This window comes from Dipodomys merriami, unplaced genomic scaffold, assembly GCF_024711535.1.
Source record: "Dipodomys merriami isolate MVZ:Mamm:240054 unplaced genomic scaffold, mDipMer1.0.p SCAF_62, whole genome shotgun sequence".
Taxonomy (NCBI): domain Eukaryota; kingdom Metazoa; phylum Chordata; class Mammalia; order Rodentia; family Heteromyidae; genus Dipodomys; species Dipodomys merriami.
Genome location: NW_027206202.1, coordinates 5766767 through 5781719, shown reverse-complemented (window position 1 = coordinate 5781719; position 14953 = coordinate 5766767). Strand labels below are relative to the sequence as shown.

General features: G+C 46.7%; 1 protein-coding gene across 1 annotated transcript in view; it reads left to right on the top strand.

Annotated features, from left to right (window-relative positions):
* Window positions 1-13252, top strand: part of Otoa (otoancorin) — a 69738-nt gene extending 56486 nt beyond the window's left edge. Inside the window, exons 25-29 of the mRNA XM_070004015.1 lie at window positions 5062-5204; window positions 6253-6389; window positions 7158-7255; window positions 9536-9731; window positions 13043-13252. Of these exons, the coding sequence (XP_069860116.1) occupies window positions 5062-5204; window positions 6253-6389; window positions 7158-7255; window positions 9536-9731; window positions 13043-13167 (699 nt within the window). The 3' untranslated portion in view covers window positions 13168-13252. The remainder of the gene's footprint in view (window positions 1-5061; window positions 5205-6252; window positions 6390-7157; window positions 7256-9535; window positions 9732-13042) is intronic.
* The last annotated feature ends 1701 nt before the right edge of the window (window positions 13253-14953 follow it).

Sequence of the window (14953 nt, the reverse complement as noted above, 5' to 3'; positions counted from 1 at the left end):
TTTTTTTTTTTTGGGTCCTGTCATGGGGCCTGAACTCTGGGCCTGGGCGCTGTCCCTCAGCTCTTCAGCTCAAGGCTAGCGCTCTACCACTTGAGCCACAGCGCCACTTCCGGCTTTTTTCTTTTTGCTTATGTGGTGCTTGAGGAATCGAACCCAGGGCCTCAGGCATGCAAGGCAAGCGCTCTACCACTGAGCCATCTTCCCAGCCCCCCTTCTCACTTTTTATACTAGGTTTCAGTATGACACTGCATGCATGTATATATTGTACTTAGAACAGAACACGTTTACCCCCCTCCCTGCCTCTTTTCCTCTCCTCCCTTCCCTCTTGTTAGTCCCTCCCCCTCCTGCCCACTTTCCTGTCTGTACTTGCCCATTGGTTGTCTACAGTTTTACTTCTTACTAGTGTAAATTAGGACTTGGAATGCAAGTAGCGTCTAATTTCTAGAATTTTCTCTGTATAATTTCCTTCTCTCTAGTTCTTTGCCTCACAAATGATGGTCCTCTGGCCTCTGAATTTAGACCTCTCTCTCTTATAAGTATTTATAGAAAAATGTAGTTGGGCATTTCTCTGAGGCTGCTTTTATGGAAAGATGTTCTCCACCTCCACCCCCACCCCCCAACACCCTTTGGTTGTGGGGCTTGAGCTAGCGACCTGGGCACTGTCCCTGAGCTCTTTTGCTAGTGCTCTACCACTTAAGCCATAGCACCACTTCTGGTTTTCTGGTCGTTAATTGGAGCTAAGAGTCTCATGGACTTCCCTGCCTGGGCTGGCTTTGAACTGCAATTCTCAAATCTCAGCCTCCTGGAGAAGCTAGGATTATAGGCATGAGCCACCAGTGCCCAGCTGGAAAGACAACATTTTAAAAGGTTTGATTTTATTTCTTGGGGTGCTACTGGTGATATTTATGCTGATTTAGAGTAGAGCCCGAACACAGAAATTGTATCTATAAAAGATGACTAGCACATATTTTTTGTTAAAAAATATATGGTTAGACATGCATGTTTTATCACGTAATAAATATTTATTGAATATATTAATGCGTAAGCATGCTGATCTTAGAGGGTCAGTGGAACTCTCTCGTCGCTTGGGAAGTGTTGGGGTGGACGGTGAGGAAGAATGCTTTACTATGTTTGTGTGTGGTGAAATTTTGCCTTTGGATTTCATGTCTTCCGCTGCCTGGACCCTGGGTTTGTCCTGGTCTTCCTCTCACTCTGTGACCTGGGATGAGACTCTTGGCAGTAAGCAAGGACATTTTTAGGGTTCACCTCCTGTTTTGTCCTTTCAAGGTTAGTACAGGATGCATCCTGTGGTCCAGTATTTGATACAGTTACTTCATGTGTTTTGTTCTGTTTTTTAGTTGTTTATGGGGGCTATAACCCATGATGGTGGCTATTAATTAATTAATGGCCACAATCCAATGGCCATTAATTCTTCATGGGCTACGGAAGTTCCCCCTGAATTCTAGCTGCTTTTATTGGGAGAGATGTGTGTAGTGTTTAGTCCACTTTCTTTTTTTACCATTCTTGGCACTTGAACTCAGGACCATTGCATCATCCCCGAGCATTTTTTTGTTGTTGTTGTTGGTCATGGGGCTCGAACTCTGGTCTTGGGCGCTATCCCTCAGCTCTTCAGCTCAAGGTGAGTGCTCTACCGCTTGAGCCACAGCACCACTTCTGGTTTTCTAGTGGTTTATTGGAGATAAGAGTCTCACGGACTTTCCTGCCCAGGCTAGCTTTGAACTGTGATCCTCAGATCTCAGCCTCCTGAGTAGCTAGGATTATAGGTATGAGCCACTGGCGCCCGGCTTTCTCGAACTTCTTTTGCTGAAGTCCAGTGCTCTACCACTTAAGCCACATCTCTACTTCTGGACTTTTTGCTGGTGAATTGGAAGTAAGCGTCTCATGGACTTTCCTGCCTGGGCTGGCTTTGAACAGTGATCCTCAGATCTCAGCCTTCTGAGTAGCTAGGATTATAGCTAGGATTACACTAACTCTGGGCCCTGAGGTCACTTTTGGTACTAGGCTTCTATATATATTTTCTTCATTCTTTTTTTACTTAATTACTGAATTTTGAGGTACTGGAATTTGAACTTAGGGCCTACACATTTGATCTATGGCTGAGCAATTCAACATTTCAGTTAATGAGTACAATGCATTTTTTGAATTTCTGATGGAGTCTTTTTTTGCATTTTAAAAATTATTAAGTAGTTGTACAAAGAAGCTTCAATTCCCTCAGTTGGGTTATGTGTGCAATGCTTCTAGACCAGTATCACCCCTTCCATTGCTCTCCACCATCTCTTCCAACCTCACCCATCCCTTCAAGTTACCTGTTTCCATTTTCATGTGATAGTGACATGAGCCATTGGTACCAAGCTGGGTTACTTTCTTACAAGATGAGAGAATTAAACGCAGCACACAGACGTTCCTGCACTCAGACACACTGTATAATCTCGTGGTTCTGTGACTCTGAAACTAGTTTTGACTAGTTTGCAAAGTACTGCATCATACTTCTGGTGTATATATTAAAAGGATTCCATTTGCAGTCTCGAAGAAACAGAAAAAAAAAACCCCACATCCAACTTGCAAACTAGAGAATCGCTTTCCCTTTTGCACCCATTTTAATTTCCAAGGGATGGCAGTGAGATTTATCAATATGTTGGAGAGGATATGAAAACCTAACATTTGCATATATCATTTGCAGTCAGCTTCTCAACTTCAGCTCCCAATCAAACCTTTAAATGCAGGATTTCAGATTAATAGTCAGACCTGGAGGAACTATATTAACAAATAGTTCAACTTAAAAACCAATATAAGGGTGTGTGGGGGGGGGAAACTATTCCAGAATCTCGAGAGATGAACAGAGAGATTGAAATCTTTCAGCTACTCATTTTTCACTGGTTAATATTGCCTAAAAGCGTTGGTATTAATTGTCTGGGAATCATTACGTATACACTGGTACAGCCATTCCGGGAGCTACGTTTTGACTTATCACTTTGCAGTCTGAGTAGTTCATTTTCTGGGTTCTAATGGCAAGAACAATTTAATACCCCATCTTCAAAGTTATTTGATTTGAGTTGTAATTCTGCACTTTCGTTTTCAGATGGGCATGCCTTCTAATATGGGAAACACAAATTACTATGAGTCCACTAGTGACTGAATAAGACAATTTGAATCTCCATCTTCTCTCCGTAGCCAGTCTTGCTCACTGGCTGAGTACAGGCTCGGAGGTCCCACAGTTCGGTTTTCTTTTCTTGTTCAGTTGTGGGGCTTGAACTCTGGGCCTGGGTGCTGTCTCTTAGCTCTTCAGCTCAAGGAGAGCTCTCTACCACTTGAGCCACAGTGCCATTTCCGGTTTTCAGGTCCTTAATTGGAGATAAGAATCTCACTTTCCTGCCTGGGCTGGTTTTGAACCACCATCCTCAGATCTCAGCCTCCTGAGTAGCTAGGATTACAGGTGTCAGCACTGGTGCCCAGCCTGGTTTTTTTCTTTTCCCTTTCCCTTTCCTTCTCTCCCTTGTCTTCCTTCCTCATCCTTCTCCCTTCCTCCTTCTCTCTCTCTCTCTCTCTTTTCTTCCTTTCCCCCTCCCTGCCTTCCCTCCCTCCCTCTCTCTCTTCTTTTCTTCCTTCCTTCCTTCCTTCCTTCCCTCTTTCTTTCTTTCTTTCTTTCTTTCTTTTTCTATCCTTCCTTCCTTCCTTCCTTCCTTCTCTTCCTTTCTTTCCCTTCCTCCCTCCCTTCCTCCCTTCCTTCTTTCTTTCTCTTCCTTTCTTTGCCACGTCCAACTTGCAAACTAGAGAATTGCCCTTTTGAACCCATTTTAATTTCCAAGGGATAGCAGTGAGATTTATCCCTTCCTCCCTCCCTCCCTCCCTTCCAGCACTCTACTACATCTTCTCTTCTGACTTTTTTTTTTTTTTTTGCTGGTTAATTGTAGATGAGTCTCATGATCTTTCCTGCCCAGGGCAGCTTGAAACCACAATCCTCAGATCTCAGCCTCCTGATTCGTTAGGATTACAGGCGTGAGCCACCAGTGCCCGGCTTACTGTTTTTCTCACATTGTGACACTGACTTACTTCCTCTCTCTGTGATTCAGTTGCTCATCTGAGAAAGAGGGATGCTATTCATATTTAGCGAATCAAATTATGATGAGGATTAGATGAGACGGTGTGTATAAGGTTGTCCAAGTAGTACAGCACCCAGTAAGCATTCAGTACATGTTGACTAGAATTATTTTGGATGTACACTCCCATTCAATGGCATCTGAGTCAAAGCTGAAAATACCCCAGAGAATCTCTGAGCTTCCAACTGAGCAAGGCAACTTGACCTTGACTGCTATGAATGATCTGCATAAATGTGGGGATTCTTTCTCCCTGAAGACAGTCTAAATTATGAAGGCCTCAAAATGAAGCTGTGGCTGGGTGCCAGTGGTCATGCTTGTGATCCTAGCTAGTCAGAAGGCTGAGCTCTGAAGGAAAAGGTAGGAAAAGTCTGTGAGATGCATCTCCAGTTAATCAGCGAAAAGCCAGAAGTGGAGCTGTGGCCCAAGTGGTAGAGCTCCAACCTAGTGATAAAGCTTAGGAAGAGAGCATCCTGGCTCTGGGTTCATGCCCTAGTACTGGAAAACACACACACACACACACACACACACACACACACACACACACACACACACAGTTGTATGGAAGGTCACTACTTCAGGTCACACTCATTCCCTTACTCAAACAGTACTTCTTGGGCTCATGGTATGGGACAAGGTGTGTTTGTGAGTCTGCTGTATACATACACATCAGGAGTGATGGTGAGAAATTTGAAAATTGTGGTAAGTGATTCAGAAACTGATACTTGAACTGAACTAAAACATCCAGAGTGACTGAAATCTGCACAGACATTTTGGATGAGGAAAGGCAGAGCAGCAGGAAATTGTAAGGCCTGGCTAGAAAGTCAAGGAGACAGATGCTTGAAACATCTGGATCCTGACGCAGAACCTGCAAGTCTTAGTGACCTGAGGGCCTAAGAGTTTCTGAAGGACAGAAGCTAGCACTCATCTCTTATTTTCTTCCTAGGCTCGCTCCATTCTGAAGGCATTCCTGGAGGATTCCGGCTGTGGTATCCAGGACCTGAAGAGCTTTCATTTAGTCGGGCTTGGCACCATCCTGTGTGCCATGAATAGCACTGAAATTTCACTTATAAAGATCTCAGAATTCAGGTAAGTGAAATACTATCTTTCAGAATGGCCAATGACCCATCCATCTATCCATTCATCCATCCTCCATCTCCCATCCATCTATAATCCATCCATTTGTCTATCCATCCATCCATCCATTCATTCACCCATATACTATTATCTGTCTGCCCATCATTCATCTATCCATCCATCCATCCATCATCCCTCTACCATCTATCCCTTTATTCATCCATCCATCCATTCATCTACCTATCTACTATCCATCTGTCTGCCCATCATTCATCTATCCATTCATCCATCTATCCATCATCCACACACCCACCAACCCTTCTACCATTCATCTGTCATCCATCCATCCATCTATCATTCATCCATCTGCCCACCCATCTTCCATTCACCCACCCACCCATGTATCATCCATCCATCATCCCTCCATCATCTCTCCATCATACCATTCATCTGTCCCTTCATCCATCCATCCACCAACCTATCTACTATCAATCCATCCACTCACCTACCCATTTACCTATATATCTACCCAACGTCTGTCCATCCATTCATCCATCCATCCATCCATCCATCCATCCATCCATCCATCCATCCATCTATTTTACACCTTCCTATGCTTTGCCTCTTTGAGTAAGATCGGGAGTGGACTGAGCTGGACCCCTTGTGGTACTGAGACTGCCCACCTGCTCATTTGTTTACATCATATGTCTCCCTTAAATTTTTTTTTGTTGGTTGTGGGGTTTGAACTCTGGGCCTGGGCACTATCCCTGAGCTCTTCAGCTCAAGGTGAGCGCTCTACCATTTGAGCCACAGCATCACTTCCGGTTTTCAGGTCCTTAATTGGCGATAAGAGTGTCACAGACCTTCCTGCCTGGGCTGGTTTTGCACCGTGATCCTCAGATCACAGCCTCCTGAGTAGCTAGGATTACCAGTGTGAGCCACTGGTGCCCGGCTCCTTTAAAAAATTTTAATTGTTATAATAAAGGTGATGTACAGAGGGGTTACAGTTATGTATATCAGGTAATGCAATGTCCCCCCTTCCCTTCTCTCCCTGAATCAGGGTGGTGGTGGCCAGAATTGGTACCCTGCTCTGCAGCAGACATGTCTTGGTTGAGTTTAAGAGAAAGGCAGAAGCTGTATTTGGCCACCCCGCTGAATGGACGGCCTCTGTTCTGCAGGAGCTTGGGACAATTGCAGGTATGAGGTGCAGAACATACACACTCCCATCTCTTTCCCACACCTAGATCTGGGAGCAGAGTGAACTCAAACACAAAGCTAAGTAACAACGCGTGGCCGGGTGTCACAAGCACCCATGAGCTACCTTGTGTCGACTGGATTTCATGACTCGAATTTGCAAAGGAAAGTTTCACACTATCACAAGTCTGCGTGTGTGTGTGTGTGTGTGTGTGTGTGTGTGTGTGTGTGTGTGTGTGTGTGTGTGTGTGCTGGTTCTGAGGCTTGGACTCAGGGTTTCATGCTCTCCTGTAGCTTTTTTTGTTCAAGGCTAGCATTCTACCACTTGAGCCAAAGCTCTACTTCCAGCTTTTGGGTAGTTAACTGGAGAGAAGAGTCTCATGGACTTTTCTGCCTGGGATGGCTTTGAACCACAGTCCTCAGATCTCAGCCTCCTGAGTAACTGGTATTCCAGGTGTGAGCCACTGGCGCTAAAGTTCTGCTTTTTAAACAGGGTCTCCTGGTGGGTCCATACACACTGGCATAGAATGGGCTTTAACTGGTTTCTAAACTGGTTGATCCACCATCTCAGAGTGTGGGAGTGGAGCCTCTTTCTGGGCATCCATTTTGCTGTGGGAGCAATGTCAGGTCTGGTGAAGGAACTTGAGTCTGCAGGGTAGTTTTCCAGGCCTTTTGGAGGGGTGATGCTTGAGCCATGCAGATCTGTGTTTCAGTAACTATGAACTAAGCCAGCGGAGTGGCATGACCTGCATCCTCTGGTTTTCTCCCCAGCTGCTTTGTCTAAGGAAGAGCTCCAAGGTCTCCACAAAGAACTGATGCCATATTTCCAGCCATCAGCCATACGAAGCCTTCCTGCTGAGCTGTTCCAAGTAGGTGCAGTTCCACACAGGGAAACGAGGCTGACTCACGTGGTCGCACAGGGAGCAGGAGACTGGCATGTGCTTCTGCACTTGGGAAAGGCTTCATGGTCAGGACCTGGGGAGACTTGGGGAGTTTTAAAAATGTTTAAAGGGGCTGGGAAGTTGGCTCAGTGGTAGAGCGCTTGCCTTGCATGCATGAGGCCCTGGGTTCGATTCCTCAGCACCACATGACCAGAAAAAGCCAGAAGTGGCGCTGTGGCTCAAGTGGTAGAGTGCTAGTCTTGAGCTGAAGAGCTGAGGGACAGTACCCAGGCCCAGAGTTCAGGCCCCATGACTGAAAAAAAAAAAAATGTTTAAAACATCTAGGCTCTGGTGGTGGCTCACAACTATAATACTAGCTACTCAGGAGGCTGTGATCTGATGATTTTAGTTCAAAGCCAGTCCAGGCAGGAAAGAAAGTTCATGAGACTCTTTTTTCTTTTTTTGGTGCCGGGATCTTCTTTAGCTCAAAGTTGGTGCTCTACCACTTGAGCCATCGCTTCACTCTGGCCTTTTCTGAGTAGTTTATTGGAGATATAAGTCTGCCCTGGGCTGGTTTTGAATCACAATCCTCAGACCTCAGGCTCCTGAGTAGCTAGGATTGTAGACATGAGCCACCAGCTCCTCCTCCTCCATTATTTTTATTTGACAATGCTAAAAACAGAGAGGTTACAGTTATGTTAATCAGGCAAAGAGTACATTTCCTTTTGACAGGGTCACCCATGAGACTCTTAGCTCCAATTAGCCACCACAAAGTGGAAATGGAGATGTGCCTCAAGTGGTAGAGCAACAGCCTTCAGTAAAAAAGCTAAGGGACAGTGGCCAGGCTCTGAGTTCAAGCCTCAGTATCAGAGTGTACAACACATACACACACACACAATGTAAAATATTTAATTTGTGATCTAATTATTTTTATAGCTACCCTCTCTTCATAGCAAGTGACACTGATTTCCTAGTTACAGTGTTGTGTCAGGCTCATAAACCCCCTTCGGGATAAATGCATTTTAGAGTTAAGTTTCAGGCTAGCTGGGTGCTTGTGGCTCACTCCTGTAATCCTAGCTACTCAGGAGGCTGAGATCTGAGGATTGCAGTTCAAAGCCAGCCTGGGCAGAAAAGTCCCCATGAGAATCTTATCTACAATTAACTACTCAAAAATAGGAAGTGGCACTGTGGTTTAAGTGGTAGAACTAGCCTTGTGCACAAAGACACTCAGGGCCAGTGCCCAGGCCCTGAGTTCAAGCCCTGCAACCAACAAAAAAAGGAAAAAGTTTCAGGTTTTGAGAAGACCACTTGTGCATACAGTAGGATATCTAACACCTCCATTAACACCTCCAGCAGCATTTGAGACAGCAATTGTAAGCAAACACGTTACTGCATTTTGTGAAGAAATCAGTGACAACATCACATCTATTCATTAAGTAAGTTTTGTCTTAAACTTTGGGAAAAAAGTACAAGTCTCTGTGTTCAAACTCTAGTACTGCCAAGAAAAAGAAAAGTATAGCAGGATGTTAGAGGCCCTTCTAGAAAGGCAGAATGCTGCCATCCCATCTGGAAATAGCTACCATGTCCTTTGAATCTGAGCGACTCAAGAAACCATCTTGTTCAGAGTCCTCAAAGAGGGCTCTGTGAGGCAGATTTTTCCCATTTCTGCTGACCACGGCAGACATCACCAATGGATTACTGCACTTCCTTCCCCCCAGGGAGACCTTGTGAACTGCAAGAAATAACCTGTCAGAGTGAGATCACCATGGCTGTACTTTAAGACCTCTGATTATGGCAAGGCAGAAGTCTCAATTTGGAGCATAACTGTCTGGCTTTGAAAATCCCTCCACACCTTATCTTCTTGTAAGAAGTCTGGGGTTCTGATGTTACACCTAGCTGGAATTCAAACGTATTGTTTTCCTTTGTCTTCACCCAAGGCCTGCAAGTTCCATGTTTGGGAATGTCCTTGAATCTTCTTTCCCTGTTTCCATGCTCAGTCCTGTAATCCTACTTCTCAGAGGCTGAGATCTGACAGAGCCAGCCTGAACAAGAACGTCTGTGAGACTCTGATCAGAGTGGTAGAGCCCCAGATTTAAGCTAAAAAGCTCAGAGCACCCAGGCTGGGAGTTCAAGCCCCAGGCCAAGGCACCAAAAAAGAGGAGCACAAATGGGTGCGAAGTTGCAGACGGTGGGCAGGGCAGATAACCAGGGCTTGGGAAGCCCAGGAGCCCTTCCCCTGCTGAGCCTGTTGCCCCCTCCGCCCTGCAGGAGCTGTCGCCGGCACAGATCGCCTCCCTGGGCCCCGAGAACGCGGCCGCGGTGACCCGGGCCCAGCGCCGGCGGCTCAGCGCGCCGCAGCTGCAGAGCCTCGAGCGGGCGCTAGATGGCGCCAAGACCCACTCCGGGCCGGACGCGCCCGCCAGCGCCAGCCCGGGCCGCCCCCCGGCCTCTGGGGCTCCTGCAGGTGGGCCGCACCCCTTCCCGGCCCTCCCCGGGCCCATGCTGCAGGGCCCAGGCTAGGAAAATGCCAGAGATTTCGGGCGGGGATCTACACCCCCGAAGTCCCCTAGCAGGCTCCCCTTGTGATTCTTAGCTCTCTCCGCCCAGAGTGGATCCGATCAGAGGCTCTTCTGCACCCCCTCTGCCCGCTGCTCATCCATTCCAGTCCGGGCCTGGGCGCAGGGAGGTGGCGGGCGGGACAGGCCAGGCCCTCCTTGGAGGGGCAGAGGGTGATCTCGTCTGATCAGACCCGGAACGACCCTTCCCAGGGAGCCTGGGGTCCAGGCCCATCTAGATGGGGAGTTGGGGGTGGTGGTGGCTGCCATTCCTGCCTTTTTCTCCTTCCTTCCCCCTTCCAGTGTCCAGATTCCTCCCCGCCTCTCTTTCCTTCTCTTTTCTCCCCCCACTTCTCTCAGAAAGGGATCCAAACTGGGAAAGAAGTAAAACTCTCCCTCTTTGCAGATGACACGATCCTGTATGTAAAGAACCCTCTAGATTCCTCTCCTGAGTTACTTGAGCTGACCCAAACTTTGGCAAAGTAGCAGGGTATAAAATTAACCCACAAAAATCAGCAGCTTACGGGGCATTGGTGGCTCATGCCTTTAATCCTAGCTACTCAGGAGGCTGATAGCTGAGGATTGTGGTTCAAAGGCAGCCTGGGCAGGAAAGTCCAGGAGACTCTTCTTTCCAGTAAACCACTCAGAGAAAGTGGAAGTGGCACTGTGGCTCAAGGGATAGAGTGCTAGCCTTGAGCACAAAGAGGTTCAGGGACAGTGCCCAGGCCCTGAGTTCAATCCCTAGGGCCAAAAACAAAAACAAAAAAACCCAGTAGCTTTTCGATACTAAAAGTATGGAAAGTAACTCCATTAGTAATAGCTTTAAAAAAAATACCTAAGAATTAACCAAAGATGTGAGGGACCTCTATTGTAAAAACTTAAAAAGTCAGAAAAAAGAAATGGGAGCAGATCTAAGGAAATGGAAAAACCTTCCACGCTCCTGGGTTAGAAGAATTAACATCGTGAAAATGGCACTACTGCCCAAAGCTATTTACAAATTCAATGAAATACCCATCAAAATCTCAACAACATTCTTCAATGAAATAGAGAAAGCAATCTGGAAATTCATACAGAATAATAAAAGACCCAGAACAGCAAAAAACAATCCTTAGCAGGAAGAACAGTGTTGGAGAAATATCAATACCAAACTTCAAACTCTATTATAGAGCTGTAGTAATAAAACCAGCTTGGCACCAGTTCCTGTCTTCTGTGAGAAACCCTGGCAATGGGGCAGAGAGACAGTACCATCCTGTCCTCCGTTAACTCAGTAGGTGACAGTGAAGCAATATGTTAGAGAAATGAGCCTGGGGACAAAGGGTAGGGGTGTGTCAGGACCCCTTCCCAGATGTGTTAGACTGCACCCCAGTGAGCGAGCAGGAGGAGAAAGGAGAGGAAAGAGAACTTGGGGCATGACTCCTTCCTTCCTGCTATCCTGACCTGACCATCTTGCCATTCACCTTTTGCCACCTCCACCATGCCTGCCACCAGGATTGCTTGCCAACAGGAGCCAAACTTGTTAGTGTGTTATTATCAACTTCACACTGAAATACAATACACGCATGGTCTTTTGGAAGGACAGTTAAGTACATACCATGGAGGATACCTAAGATCTGAAACGTGAAGTCAGGAAATCTTTCTCCCTGCCAGACACTCCAGTTACCGCCTTCCAGTGCATCTGGGCAAGCAGATGCAGTATCCTCTCTGCATTTTCACAAAGTTTATTCCAGCTGGCTGCCAGGGGTGTGCACCTGTCATCATAGCTATTCAGGAGGCTGAGATCTGAGGATCCCGGTTTGAGGCCAGCCTGGGAAGGAAAGTGTGTGAGACTCTTATGACTAATTAATCAGTAAAAAGGCAGAAATGGAGGCATGGCTCAAGCGGTAGGTAGAACACCAGCCTAGAGCAGAAAAGCTGAAGGACAGTGCCTAGGCCCTCAGTTCAAGCCGCAGTGCACACACACACACACACACACACACACACACACACACACACACACACACACACACACACACACACACACACACACACTTTTTTCCCCATCTGCACCCTGTGTTTTTTAAAATTTTATCCAGGGATACAGTCTGGAGCTAGATGCCTATACCTGATCTCTGCATTTTCTAGCTTTAGGGTCATACCATACAATGTGTAAGCAGATTCTATAGATGGTACTTCAATTCTATTTTATTTTTAATTAGCTATTTTTTGGGGGGGGGTCTGATCGTGGGGCCTGAACTCTGGGCCTGGGCACTGTCCCTCAGCTCTTCAGCTCAAGGCTAGCACTTTACCACTTGAGCCACAGCACCACTTCCGGCTTTTTCTTATGTGGTGCTGAGGAATTGAACCCAGGGCTTCATGCATGCAAGGCAAGTGCTCTACCACTGAGCCACCTTCCCAGCCCCCTAATTAGCCATTTTTTTGTGTGTGGCCATGACAAACAATGGCACAGCTGACAACCTAGAGAATTTGTATTTGAGTCTCTCTTGGATAAACTCTTCCTAGAGGAATTGCTAACTCTAGGGCGCACGCGCTTGTAATTTGGTTAGACATTGTCAAAATCCCTTCAGAGAGGTGGAGATAGTCTTTTCTGGACCAGCAGGGTCAGAAAATGGCCAGAATCCTAGGTGGCCTCCTCCCCTCTCCCCTCCAGCCCTTTGCCAGGTGCTTTTCTAGGCCACACCTCTCAGCCACTCACCCGTGAGTGAGGCTTAAAATGGAAAATCCTGGCATGGTGGCTCACGCCTGTCATCCTAGCTACTCAGGAGGCTGAGAGCTGAGCCTCGAGATTGAAAGGCAGCCCAGGCAGGAAAGTCCATGAGATGCTCATGGCCAGCGAACCAGCGAAAAGCTGAAAGTAGAGGTATGGCTCAAGTGGTAGAGAGCCAGCCTTGAAAGAAAAAACCAAGGGAGCGTGCAAAGTCCCGAGTTCCAGCCCTGATACTAGCACCCCTCAGAAACAAAACCCAACCCAACAAAACAAAAGACAACAACAAAGAAAGCAAATGCTTGGCTTCCTCTGGACCAAGTCGGACTCACCAGGGATCATCCAGATTTTTCGCACTTTAAGCCAAGTGAATGTTATGATTAAGGCTTTTGCAACTCACTCCATGCATCCGGGTGCTTTCCCCTTGGGATACAGGGCTCCCATTTAAAGTTGACGTCCGCAGGCTGGAGGTGTGGTGGGACCTGGGAGCTGAGTGTTTGCCATGGTGTTTGCTTTCAGGAGGCTTCTCATCTTGGTGTCTTCGGTTGGGCTGTTTCCTGCTGCTTCTGATGGCCAGGGCTCTGTGTGAAATGGATTCAGCACTCCACTTTTTGGAGTCTCAAGAAGCTGGCCAAGGTTTTTAGGGACAGTGGGTGCTTCAGATGACATGGGAGACCCTTATCTGAGCTCAGAAGCTGAACCAGGCAGGAAGATCCTGGGGGCCTTGATATGTAAAAAGCATGTCATGCAAACAATAATTAGAAAAAGACCTTGCACAGGCCCGCCTGTCTCTGTAGTATGGTGCTTTCCAATGTCACATTTTGAACTCTTGCTTTCTGGCTTGAGAGAAGAAGGAGGAGGAGAAAAAGAAGAAGAGGAGGAGAAGAGGAGGAGGAGAAGGAGGAGGGATGGATGCCGGCAAAGGCAGCTTTCAGCCAGGGCCTGATCTGGTTTTTACCTGGCTTAATTTCACCTCGATGGTGCTCCAGGCTGCACTGGTGTTTTCTTTTCCTCCATCCTTAGCAGAGCTGAAATAAATGAATCTCTCAACAAAAGCCAATATTCCTGCCTGATTACTGTGACTAATTGATGTGATGGTGGGCACCACATTTGCTTGGAAATTAAAACATTTAACATGGCTCAACATTAAATCAATTTTTAAATACATTTTCCAGATGCCTTCTATTTCCTCGGGAATCAACTGGATGGATGACTGTGGAGGGATCAGTTAAAATTTCAAAATATTCAGGTTTCGGGGGAAAAGGGGAAAGAGAGAGCAGGGACCTGCCCTTCTGGTTTTAAGGTGTTTTGAGGCTTAGTGAATGGGTTGAAGTTTAAGAAAAAGAAGTATTTCAGATATGTTGGCTACAGATGGCATCCTGGCCCAGCAAACTCAGTTCCCCTGGCTAATCCTTCTGGAAGGAGGTTACTTCTAGAAAGTTCCAGGATGCCCTCAGGAAATCAGCCAGGTAGAAAACATGGCAGGCAAAAGGATCTCAGGCGACAGTGGTGGATGAACCCCTGGTGTTCATCAGGTGACAGGTTCACCTCCTGGATCTCCTGCCATCCTCAATCCGCCTCTGTGTGCATGAGCATCCCAGTACTGAGGTTTGAACTCAGGGCCTGGGCAATGTCTCCTAGCATTTTTGCCCAAGGCTGGCAAGCTACCACTTGAGCCAGAAGTTCAATTCTGACTCTTTGGTGATTCATTAGTGATAAAGAGTCTCATAGACTTTCCTGCCTGGGTTGGCTTTGAACCTTTATCTTCAGATCTCAGTCTCCTGAGTAGATAGGCTTACAGCTGTGAGCCACCAGTGCCTGATCAATACAGATCTCATTTTGTTGGTAAAAAGGAAAACTACTCATGGTCTTTCACAGGAAGTGGATGGCTTTTTTTTTTTTTTGCCAGTTCTGGGCCTTGAACCCTGGGCCTGGGTGCTGCCCCTAAGGTCCTTTTACTCAAGGCTAGCACCCTACCATTTGAATGAAAGTACCACTTGAGGCTTTTTCTGTGACTAATTGGAGATAAGAGTCTCATGAGCTTTCCTGCCAGGGCTGGCTTTGAACCATGATCCTCAGATCTGAGCCTCCTGAATAGTTAGGATTACAGGCGTGAGCCACCAGCATCCGGCTAAATTTATTTTTAAAATAGCTTAGGAAACACTGAAACGAGTTGTAGGCTGGTAGATTGTCAGCAGCCACCTGGCTGTGAAGGACAATTAAGAACCGGAAGTGTGGAGGGTGTGGCCTTGGGTATCGTTCCTAGTTTTGTTTGCTTTTCTTTCATCCTAGCAGGAAAGTAGCAGTGGAAGGAGCTAGTAACCCGGCGCCAGCCATCTGAGAGTCAGCCCGCAGTCCTGGGAGCCATTTGAGATTATTCTAGATGAGAGGAATGATTGGGATGTAGGTCAGAAACCACTGTCAAGAGAT